The sequence below is a fragment of the Lepidochelys kempii genome, chromosome 2 (genome assembly GCF_965140265.1).
Source record: "Lepidochelys kempii isolate rLepKem1 chromosome 2, rLepKem1.hap2, whole genome shotgun sequence".
NCBI classification, from domain to species: Eukaryota; Metazoa; Chordata; order Testudines; family Cheloniidae; genus Lepidochelys; species Lepidochelys kempii.
In genome coordinates this window covers 222,595,677-222,608,066 of record NC_133257.1, presented here as the reverse complement: position 1 = coordinate 222,608,066, position 12,390 = coordinate 222,595,677, and the positions used below count along the sequence as shown (strand labels likewise).

Below are 12,390 nucleotides of genomic sequence, written 5' to 3'. Positions count from 1 at the left end.
CCGGTTTAACCTTTTGAGTACCCTACATTAAGTTCATAAGAGGCATAAGGTCTTAGAGATGACGTGTTAGTGGGCAGGCACTATAAAACCCTGGGGCCCCAGGGAGATTAACCCACTTTCATCTTCACTGGGAAAAGAAATGGGTTTTTGTTTTTTCCCTTTTAGCAGACATAAAACTGCTAAAAAATATTAAGTTAAAATTTTATTTTAAAATATTAAGTTAAAATTTTAAATATTACATTAAAATAATGGGAATTTAAAAGGAACCCAAAGCATGAAAGGAATATTTTCTATTTCATCTTGGTTTAAGAGTTGGACAGAGCATTTTCTCTCTAAAAATTTCAGTAAGGAAAACATCTCCTTCTATAAAAATCTGGAAACTCATGAAGTCCACTATAGTCTTCTTGAGAATGTAGGGGCACTTCAGATCTTCTGAAAAGCTGCAGAGCCCTAGCTCACTTGCAGATTCAAAGGGGTGGAGCATTAAGTCCAGCTGGTTGGTGCAATGATAAATGTACATAGCATCTCAAATTGAGACTTGTCCAAGATGATTTAGGTGATTTAAGAATATTTACCTCTTCTAAATGGGCATAAGTTTTATGTTCTGAATTTTCAACTCATATTATTAGTCTATCTCAGCTACTGTTGAACAAATGTTGCTGAGAGAGTTATGTGAAATGGCATAACTATTACTAAGGAAAATTTAATTTTTTGAATAAACACAGATGGACTCAATAAATGTTGCCATTATTATAGATTTTAAGGAAGTTAAAATAAACCATTATCCAGCAAATATAACAAAAATCAGGTGATCTGAGCATATAAAATAGATCTAAAAGACTGATAGTATTAATGAAGTTCTTATGTATAATATGAATTTCAAACATTTTCTCTCCTACAGAACTTCGCTGCTCAGTATGATCCATCTAAAGCAGCTGATTACGGCCAAGGACCCATGGTAGGCAACATTCTCCTTCATTCGACAGCTTACATCATGTTTATTAAATGTTTCATTTGGATCCTTACTACATATCTTACCTGCATCATAACTGACAACATAGTTTAAAATGGATGTGGTGATCATATCATAGTCTGAGTCAGTGTAAAGGTTTTGCTGTCCTTTTGATGTGGGACCATTGAAAATGTTTGCAGTGCATTCTTAGAGCTAGACCCTCTGCTGATGTATCTCTGTGTAGTTCCTTTGACATCAGTGGAGCTGTGCCGTTATAGACCAACTGAGAATCTGACCCTTATTTTGTCAGGGAAGCTCATGGTCTGATCTTAGGTAATAGTTTCATTTTATTCACTATCCTTTTCCCCATAATGAGACATAAGAAAATTGTGTTTTGAGAATGAAGAAAGTTGACAGTGAAATTAATCTCAGTCATACCAAGATAGACCTGGTAAGAGCTACCTCAGCTAATTCATCTCAGCATCATTGATATGAGAAACTTGTGGGAGCAAGTTCTACCCCCACGACTGTATGACTCCGTTGACTTCATTGGGATTGCACAGGTTTAATAAGGGCATAATTTGGTCCCTGGATTCCATTTTGAGTCATCTACTTCCAATGCTTATCACATCTAAGAGTAATTAGGCAAAACAGACATATAAAATAGCTCTCACAATACAGAGTGAATTGAGTAAAGATCAAATTGTATTTGATAAAAAACATATAGGCAAAGCCTATCCTGAGGGAGAGCCTTATCTACCTACTACTGCTAAATCTGTAGAAATGGATATTTTAGAAGTATATTTGCTTCTCCATTTGGATCATGTTGTATATGTATGTGGATAGCAGGATATGGGCTAAATTCTGCCTTCAGTTAAATCTGTGTAACTCTATTGTAGTCAGAGGTGTAAATTAAGGTAGAACTTGTCTCTGTCTCCAGGAACAGTGACTACACACAATATCAATGTTGTCAATGTACCTAAAATATAATCAGTGAGTTGAATTCTGCCCTATTTTACAGCTGTGCAACCCCCATTGAAGTTACTAGTGGGTGTATGGTTGTAATTCAGTGTAGAATTTGTCCCCAACTTGTTCAGCTAAACTGTTCAGTATTGGGGCTGATTGATTAGTGTTTCCATTCCTGAAAACAGCTTAGATATGAAACTTTCATAAAAAGATGTTGACACACCTGCGTGTCATAGCATTAATTACACTCATTCCCTCCATAACCAATACGTATCACTATTGTTCAGATTTCTCAGCTATATATGAACTCTATTAATAGATCATAAAAATGTACTTTGACAGCGTATAGAGAAACAAATAGCAGGGTGTCTCATAATGCTTCAGTGATAACTCTGGGGAGGGATAAAACAATTTACAGCTGAACATCTAGATGGAGGCTGTCTCTGTCCCTGGGAGGAAGAGAGAAAATGTACATGAGGATTCATTCACCCTGTGGCTGTCACTGTTGCAAAGGGCTAACAAAAGAATTTTCCACAAAGAGTGAACAAATAGAGTATATCATCCCCCATACCAGCAACACTATTGGGGCTACATGGACAAAGATGAGCCTATGCCCCCTTGTTGTTTAATACTTTTTTTTCTCCTGTGACAGCTCTAAATAAAAATGTAGCGCAGTGAAAATCAATCTACATTCAAAGCTTTCCTTATCTTCAATGGGAGTTTTGAGTGCAGAAGCACTGAAAGATTGGACAGAATGGAATTTATACATATTCAAAATGAATCTGAGCTATGCCCGTGTTTACTGTACTCCTACCTCCCCCACATACCAATATATATACCAGTATATAACCAATCATGTGAGTAAATAACTATGGTCTCCATGAAAAGGTAACTATGGGTAAATGATGAATTTTTAATGGAAACCACTATATCTACAGGTACTGCATGAGTAAATTCTGTTAGCATGAATGGGAATAATGCACCCACATGGCAAGAAGAATGGACTCCTTAATCATATCCAAAACTTGTGTGATTTCATAGTGAGAAATCTTAGATCTTGAATTTTAGCAAAATCTGCTTGTAGGAAATATTGTATCTTTATTTCTAAATGCCACAGAAAAAATAGGGAAAAAATGGGTGTGTAATTCACCTTCATGCAAAGAGCCAGTGCAAGGCCCATGCATCACTCCAGTCCTGCTTAGACCCTATTTTGAGGGTTTAAGCGAGACAAGTAGTCCACAGGCCTTGTTCAGGGAGTCAACATGGCAGGAATTCTACTCCAAATCATTACATCTTTTGGTAAACATATCACGTATTGTAAAATACAGTTTGTGCAGTCTCATCACCCACTAAGATTTCTCTCGATCCCATAGGGAAATGTCCTTCTTTCAATAGGCATATGTTGCTTTCATTAGTTTTAATGAGGACTGTCCACATTTTTAAGAGACCCTAATTTTGCATAATCTGATGTACTGAAACGCTGTTATATATTTTTTCATCCTGCTCTCAGAATATCTAAAAATGTTCCCAGATTCGTATTTTAGATTATTATAAGGTTAATACTTAATTATTTCAGTTATGACATAAAGCACTCTAGATCCTATAAAATATGAATTTGTATGTTGGAAGTTTAGATAGATGAGTTTTGGGGTGTCTTATTTATTTGTTTCTGTGTTTGCTTTGTAATATATAAAACCATTGTTAACAGATTGCATGTTAGTCTATTAACAATCCTCTTTAAGGGCATAATTTGGCTTCGTAATATCAGTTTAGCAGAATAAACTAGTAACACTTTATGGATTGCCTTGTGAAGTTCAAAAAATGCAAAATGGAGAATTTAAATGAAAATAATTTCTCTATATCTGGCAAAATATTACATATGCAATGTATACACAGAGTCACTTTCCAAAGTGGTACACTGACAGGGATTTTGCAGTATATAGTAATAGTAACATATATAATCATTCATTATCTAGATTTTTTTTCTCTTATTGCCCTGCAATGATATCAGATTTCATTGTTCAATATCTCTTCCTTTCCTTTGAAGAGCCACTGACAAGGTCGAGAGACCCTAAAATGTAACTTCCTTTAACAAAGGCTTTTTTGTTGTTTGTTTATGACTGGGGGGATGTGCATAGTAGTGTCATTATCCTTTCACACTGCCTGTTTGCTCACAAGAATAGTGCAGGCAACCCAAGAGGAGGAATGACCGTGTGCGAGGGCACTTATATCCTCACCTACAAGCCAAAAAGAAAGTAGGAAGTCTAATGACTTGTCAGCATTGGCAGTGTGCCTTTAATAGTTTCATTATATCACACATATACCGTGCTGAGTTGGTGGTAAGCTAATAGGCGAAGAAGAGTCAGGGGACTCCTAGGTTCTATTCCCAGCTCTGCCTTTGACTGGCTGCGTGCTTGAGACAGATCACTTTAACCTCCTGTGCTTCAACTATTGCACAATGGCAGCTGTAATCCCTTCCTACTCCTCAGGAATGTTGTCAGACTTAATGAATTAATGTTTGTAACATATTTTGTGCTCCTCAAATGATAGGCGCTAGATAATGGCCAAGTATTATTATTATTATGCTAACAGGATTTTTATATATTTTTTTCTAGGGTATAATGGGACCCAGAGGCGCACCTGGAACAAGTGGACCCCCTGTAAGTGTATTCAGATTACAGCCATTGGGGTGGTGAGAAGGAGTATACACATACAGAATATGAATAGTTTATTCTATAAGACGATATTAAGAAAACTTATTTTTTTCTAGGGTGCTCAAGGTTTCCAAGGACCTGCTGGTGAACCTGGTGAACCTGGTCAAACAGTAAGTAGATTTTTTTGCCCCTTACTGTTAATTTGAAGCGGATCTTAACTCTGAAATTTTTATATATGTGCATGTCCAGAGGAATTTGAATTTGTTGTTTCCATTTGCTCCTGTCAGAGATAGGCCTGAGCCATGAGGCTTAGACTTTCACAAGTCTAAAGTCCATAAACTACAAAATCAGCTGGCTTCCACAAAACTTGGGATGGAAGGACTCAGAACCAGGGTCCCATGTCAGGCCCATCTCTAATTCAAATTGAACATCAAAGCAACTGAGCAGTCTCACTTCAATTGTTCAACTTCATAATCCTGGTGCTTTTTTTATAGGGTCCCGTTGGTGCCCGTGGTCCAGCTGGTCCTCCTGGAAAGACTGGTGAAGATGTAAGTAGTTATTAAACACCATTCATCTTCATTAGAGTCAGATGTTCATGATTAAAATCTCTAAATTAAACTTATCTTATTTCAGTGACACCCCTAGGTGTTCTGGTGACAATTACTCAAAAGTGTAAAACACCCACCAAAAAATGAACCACAACTCCCCAAACCATTGATTTTATAGAAATCATGTTGCATTTTTCAACATAATGTAAAACAGACAAATATTAAACCTTTCCAAATGTGACCTCAAGCCTCAAAAATACAGGAAAAGTGAAATTAAAGCAAATGTAGCATCCATGCACTGAAGATAAGCTCCAACAATTTTTAAAAAGTGGTTCCATTGCCTTTGTTTACACAACTAGTTTTCTTTTCTGTCACTTTTCAGGGTCACCCTGGAAAACCTGGAAGATCTGGTGAGAGGGGCGTTCCTGGTGCTCAGGTGAGCAATTGCCTATCATATATTAAACCAAATAATTGCCTTGTAGTTGATAAAACCTGGGGACATTTAGGAAAAGGAACATATTATCAGACTAGTAATACTGGCCTGAATGGACTACTCTGCCATTCCATACCCTAAGGGATTCTTCTGTGTCTATATTCTTCTGTATGGAGCTAGAGGTTCTGTGTATCAGAAACGTTTAGGGGCTTATATTAATTTTTTTTTTTTGGTGGGGGCAAGGAATTGCATAGGAAGAGGAGAATGGATCCTTTAGTGTAGAAGACTACACTAGTATAGAACATATTTGGAGTCCTAACAGCTATGATCTACACCCTATGCATCCCACACAAGAACTTGGCAATTGGCTGCTTCTTGTTAATAATTGTGCTTAATAGTTAAGTGCCTGCCCTGTGAAGGATAGGAATTGACAATGCTGAGTATTTCACAGGTTCAGGCTCCCAGCCTATAGCTAAAATCTTTTTCCTAATTTATTAATCTGGTCAATACATGAGTATATTTTGCAAAAGTTATCATTTTTCCCTTTAGCTATAATTGCTAATGTGAGAGACATTCCTTCACTCTCCCTCTGTTTCCTTTAAGGGTGCTCGTGGTTTCCCTGGAACTCCTGGTCTGCCTGGCTTTAAAGGAATTAGGGTGAGCATATTTCTTACCTATGTGGTCAAGCCTGAAAATATCTCAGGATATTGAAGTCCCCGTAAATCTGTCACAGATTAATGTGAGAGACATTGTAAATGTATGGACTAGCAAAATGAGTCTTGTTAAACCCTTGAATGTGTCCTTGATGTAACAAAATGGAAGAAAAAACAACCATATGATTAGCATTGAGGGATAGTGGAAAGATAGACCTTCCACCTGTGAATGACAGTTTGTAGGCATGAATAAATATTGGCAAGACGATATATTTTAATAATTATTTTTTATCCAATATAGGGACACAACGGTCTGGATGGTCAAAGGGGACAAGCCGGTGCACCAGGTGTCAAGGTAAAAACTAAATCAGAATAATGGAGTTTAAAACATAGGGCACTTACAACTTCCTCCAGCAAAATACACATGCTATTATCTCCAATTCATCTCTTACATTGTCACCTAAACATTTCTCAGGATGAAATAACTCTGACATCAGCTGACCCATGTAACAGAAATACATGTCATTTCTTAACAAGAGAGATCATGCCCGGGGCCTTGAGCTGTTACTCGCGAGAGTCGTTCTACTGAGTAAGAGCTGCAGGATTGGGCCCCTACGGATTAGCTTTCCAGCAGTATTTAAAAAATCATGATTCTCCTTCCCCTACACCCTAAGTCCATTACAATGAAAATCTCTCCCCTTTCCGAAAAATTTTGTTGCCTTAGCCATGTATTGTGGTACTGCCTTCTGTTAGAACATTGACGATTGGTGATGTTGCTTTAATTCAGATTGTGTTGGTCTTTCTGGGCTTTTTTCTTCACAACGCCACACTTTAGCAACAGATTTAAAGAGCAGTGTTGCAAAACTGAATTTAAACGTGGCAGAGAAATGGAAAATCACATAAACACAGGCATTTTTAACAACTTATTAGGTTCCCCAACTAGTCATTCTTTCTTTCCTTCATACTTTTTCTCCCTTTTCATTTCAGTCCTTCATAGCAATGTTGATAGAAACAACCAATTGGGAGCTGGGATACTTTTGCTTATTTCACACTAGAGGTTTGATTTTCACAGTTAGTAAATCAGCAACACACAAATTTCACACAATTCCTTTCATCACTTTTTTTCTGGGGGCCTACTAATGAATGCTGCTGATTATAGTACAGAATTCTCATATCTCTATGCAGCATGCTATCTGGTTGCTGACTTCTTTAATGGCAAGCTATTAGGCTATCAAAATTTCTGTTAAATACTTGCAGGTGAAAATCAGACAAAAATTGTGAAATGAATGAGAGAGCAATTATTAACACATGAGTTATGAATACTAATGACTGGAAACAGAGTAAGCCAAAATCACTAATGGTGTATCTATGCTGATGAAAGGGAAGTTACACCGGGGTTAAATTTGGCCTTGTCATTACTTTGGAGGACCCATGATTAAGGGAGAACAGATATATTCACAGGGACTAATTTACATGAATCCATGACGTATAGAATGCAGATTATAACACTGATTCATAAGGCTAAATGAGCCACTATTGGGGGAATTTTAGCTCTGCTATACATTATATTACACCTTTTTATTGTCACAAACCAAACACACCATATGGTATTACTGCATACAAATATATGTTACACTGTCAACCAGCAAAATTTATTTGTTCTCAAATTACATTGCAACAGTTCTTGCAAAACCATATTGTAGCTTCATAATACTTCTATAGAACAAAATATTAGTGCTCTAGCACAGTGATATATTCACCTATGGGACAGCATCCAGGGCAACATCTAGTGGTCAAAGGACAGAAAAAGGTGTGTTCAGTTGGATGACTCCCATACATATCTCTGATCACTGGCCTCAAGATACCAGGCACTGGGGTAATGGCTTACTTCTGGCCATTAGATGGAGTGGGCTGACCCAGCGTTTGTAATCTTGACCTAAGGCAAAAAAAAAGGAGGGGGAGCGAGGCCAAAAAAAAAAAACCTACTGAAAAATATTGATCAAATCTGGTCTTTTACTCACAGTATGGGGATGTTCTACATGTTAGATATGTAACGTTAGGGACTTTAGGGGCAGATATGCTCTTACTGAGGACAGCGATATGATTCCCACTGAGATCAATAAGAGTAAGATCAGGCCCTTAAAATCTCTGTAGGGCCACTGAACAGTCCATTAGAAATGTAATGTAGGCCTAACCGACGAACAATTTTTTATTGTTAATAGGGTGAACCTGGTGCCCATGGTGAAAATGGTAGCCCAGGACAAGCTGTGAGTATTTGCTATTGTTCATAATGTAGAAAATTGCTAAATCTGTAAGATATTTCTCAGCTAGCTCTTCTAATGCTTGCCAATCACTGTGGTCAATTTTGTTAAAGTCAGTCATCCTAATATAACAGTGCATGTTTAACTAGAATGACATTCTTTGCCTGATCAGAATTAAAATCTGAAACCTATTCCTCTGAAGAATGTTAATACAGTGATGGAGGCAAAACTGAAGTCATGTCTTGCTCAGTGAATGTTTTGCCTCACATGTACAAAATAACTAATTAAATGTATTCTTCCAGGGTGCTCGTGGCCTCCCTGGTGAAAGAGGAAGAATAGGTTCTCCTGGACCCGTTGTAAGTGACTTCGTATCTGTATATTTTACTTACCTTAACTCATATTTACTGTGCCTTTTCAGTAGGTATTTGTTAATCCTGTGTCAGAAGTTAATTCTCATATTTTTCTCCTGTAGGGTTCTCGTGGAAGTGATGGCAGTGCTGGCCCCACCGGTCCTGCTGTAAGTTACAACTTTGGTCATTTGGGGCAGAAGGGTGGTGTTTTAAGTCTTGTAGCCATCTCCTGAATTATGCAGAATTTCCCATTGTTCAATGGGATTATCTGTGTGGCCTTTTCTGTTTATGATTGTTAACCAACAGGAAGTCAGTAAAATATGAAGTATAATGTCATTTTTAGTCACCACTTGCTGAGATTCTCAGACATCAACATTGGTAGAACATACCTGACATCTGAAAGGATCAAATTGTACTCTCATTTACTCATTTATATACCAAATGGACGAGGCAGCTGGGATTTTATTTTACTTTTCAAGGGCAAAACCAGACCATTTAAATTGTTTCAAAGGCAGTTTTTTCACACTGAAACAAATTCAGGTGGGTTAGTACTGATGTAAAATCCTAACTAGTGGCTGACTTAAGTGAAATCACTCTGGATTTACACTGATGTGAGATCCAAATCAGATGTCTGTATGTGCAGAATTACTAACTTCAGCAAACCAAATTTCAATGTGTAGGTGATTTAATGTCTGATCCTCCTCAAGACTTGTTTTTTAAAAAAAAACAAGTGCTTTTCTGCTTCCATTCTTCATGCCTCTCTAATTAAAAACACTCCAAACGTCAAGATGATGGAAGTTCAGCAAATGGCTACTTTTCATGCATATTACTTCTGGTATGGATTTTTAGCACACATTACAGGGTTTTTTTTAAAGTTAGCAGATACAACCATTGTGGTTATTACTTCTGGGTTAAAAATCATAGAAAAGCGGGGTCACGGTGGTTCCTTCAGTTATATAGTACACTGGATAGAAATAATCTACCAAATTCTCCTCTCAGTTACACCCCATGACTTCATTTGGATCTAGGGGGGTTGTTGCTGTTGATGAGTTACTCCAGTGTAATTGAGAGAAGGTCTTAGCCCAATAGAAACAGAATGAGATGATGATGGTACCAATAATCGGTGAATCATAGTTATGCTTTCCCTTAATAATTTAAGAAAAAATAACACTTTTTTGTGTCGCTAAGAAGAACAAAATAAAATGAAGGCTATAAATCCACAAAAACGAAGAGATTTAGTGCTATCCCTAACTCATCCAGTTGTGTCTAGGTACTGTATGCCAGAATATTTGTCCCATAATAATTCCAAGCATCAAGTCTCACAGCAGCACCTAGATATGACAGGGCCAGTGGAACGGCAGGTTACTGCTGAAATATCTTTGCTTTTGCCATTTTTAAAGACAGAGCCACTTTAGTTGAATAAAGATGTTTATGTTAATATCATCCTGAGAGTCTATGTCACAAATATAATACAATTTGCAACCCCTAGGCCACACCCCAGTTCTGTATTGTATTCAGTGAAGCAGAGACTGAAAGAGTTGAATGGCTAAAGTGCTGCATAACTGTTTAAATATGGCAACCCACAGTGAGTAGTGCCAACTGGGGATTGCCATGGTTACAGAGCATAAGTTGTCTCCAATTCATCACAATGGAAGTGAAGTCACCTATTGCCTCATCCACCCACAAATCCTGGTTTCCTTTTGGAGGTGATCATGGTAACTATTGTACAGTCCGTTCACATCTTAGGGTCAAATCCTGCCCTCTGCTCCCCTATGGCCAGATCCATCACCTATTGAAGACAATGGAAGGACTCACATTGACTTCAGTGAGAGTTGCTTCAGGCACTAGAGTGCAAGGTAATGCAAAGAGCTGAGGGAACCTTTCCCTCTCCCATGCAAGCAGCTGGCCAGTTGCCCTACACAACACACATGCCTCGTGCACTGGGGTGTACAGTTGATAAGCATCAGCAGCAAGGAGTAGCTGGTGCACTGCTCCTGGCCAGAATAACATGCTCCCCCTTTGTTTTTTGTGATAGTTTGCTGTGAGGCATCCTGCCTGGCACTAGCAGATGGCTGCCTCTGCCCATCCTGTACTTTCCTGCCCTGCTCATGTGTTTTGATTCTAGGACAGGAGTCTTTGCTCATTTATAAAGTCTTAATCCACACTGCAAATATTATTCAGTATCAATCCTATTTCTAATTGTCACTTCTGAGATTCAGAAGATGTACTGATAAGTAATTGATCAGATAGATACATTTGTATTTTGCCATATATTTATTTCAGCAACTAAGGTGCCTGTGTTTTCAGTAATCTTTCTAAACACTTTGTCTCTTTCATTTTGTAGGGCCCCATTGGTGCTGCTGGTCCTCCAGGTTTCCCAGGTGCTCCTGGTGCCAAGGTATGAATATCTTCTTTTAGAGGAAGGTGAAATGTACCATCTAATTCTTATGCACAGCAAAATGTGCGCTCACATCTGACACTGAAGTGCTTTCAAACCAAACATTATTGTTACAGGTCAGAATGAGGAAAAACCCTAACCCTAATATTTGGAAATATTATCACATATATACATAAGTAACATTTTGAAATACGGCAGCTTTTCCACACAGCTAGACTATTTTAATTTATTTTTTCCTCAATAATCCCAGGGAATGTTTGCCCCAAATGATCATAGGGAGCATGTGCCCAAAAGGATTACATAAAATATGTCGATTGCATATAGGATTGTAAAGTCCAGCTGTGAACTCTCTGGTACAAATCTGTTCCATATTCAGCACTCAAACTGATTGCCACATTGGCATTGATGTAAACTGAACTTCTTGGAGCAGAATGAATGCAGAATAATCACTAAAGGAAATGCCAGTAAGAGACTCACACTCTGGACCTGAGAGCAGGATTTCCTCTATAGTTAATAATAGATTAGATGAAATCTGAATCTAAGAAATGAACAGATAAAGGCACTTATGGAGATATAGAGCCTGGTTCATCAGTGCTTCACTCCTGTTGCAGTTATGTATACCTCTGACAAGTGGAGGTGAAACATGCCAAATCAGCATGGTAGCATTTTACACCCACTTTATACAGGTATGAAAAACTACACAAGGTGCAGATTGGTGGCGAATCAGGGTCCTCATTTCCTGAGTTCCAAAAATTACTATGAAGAACCTACAATTAAAAATAGTTATAGTTTTACTTTAACCCTCAAGTAAATAACTTGTCCCCATTGCAGACTGTAGGTTAGATAATCCATTTGCTGTAGTTCAGATCTTGAAGTTCTTATTGAGTTAAAACTCCCATTAAATAAAACGGGATTTTTTGATGGAGAAAGAATGGCAGGATTTAGACCAGCGAGTCAAGTTATGCCCCATTTGGGAGCTGATTTGACAACTTGCCAAGAGGCCAAGGGCTACACTGGTTTTGAATAAACTAGATTAGTTTGCTGGTGCTATCCTCCTCCTTAATACAGATGTGCTTCCCATGAAGACTACATGTCCTAGCAGACAAATCTATCTTGATTCATATTTAGATCAGAATAATGGAGAATTATTTGCTGGGATCCTTAGTCTTTGCAAA

At 37.9% G+C, this 12,390-nt stretch overlaps 1 protein-coding gene across 1 annotated transcript in view; it reads left to right on the top strand.

Moving 5' to 3' along the window:
* Positions 1-12,390, top strand: part of COL1A2 (collagen type I alpha 2 chain) — a 50,045-nt gene that overhangs the window by 6,940 nt on the left and 30,715 nt on the right. Inside the window, exons 6-16 of the mRNA XM_073329671.1 lie at positions 902-958; positions 4,534-4,578; positions 4,689-4,742; positions 5,067-5,120; positions 5,503-5,556; positions 6,157-6,210; positions 6,508-6,561; positions 8,429-8,473; positions 8,770-8,823; positions 8,940-8,984; positions 11,162-11,215. Of these exons, the coding sequence (XP_073185772.1) occupies positions 902-958; positions 4,534-4,578; positions 4,689-4,742; positions 5,067-5,120; positions 5,503-5,556; positions 6,157-6,210; positions 6,508-6,561; positions 8,429-8,473; positions 8,770-8,823; positions 8,940-8,984; positions 11,162-11,215 (570 nt within the window). The remainder of the gene's footprint in view (positions 1-901; positions 959-4,533; positions 4,579-4,688; positions 4,743-5,066; positions 5,121-5,502; positions 5,557-6,156; positions 6,211-6,507; positions 6,562-8,428; positions 8,474-8,769; positions 8,824-8,939; positions 8,985-11,161; positions 11,216-12,390) is intronic.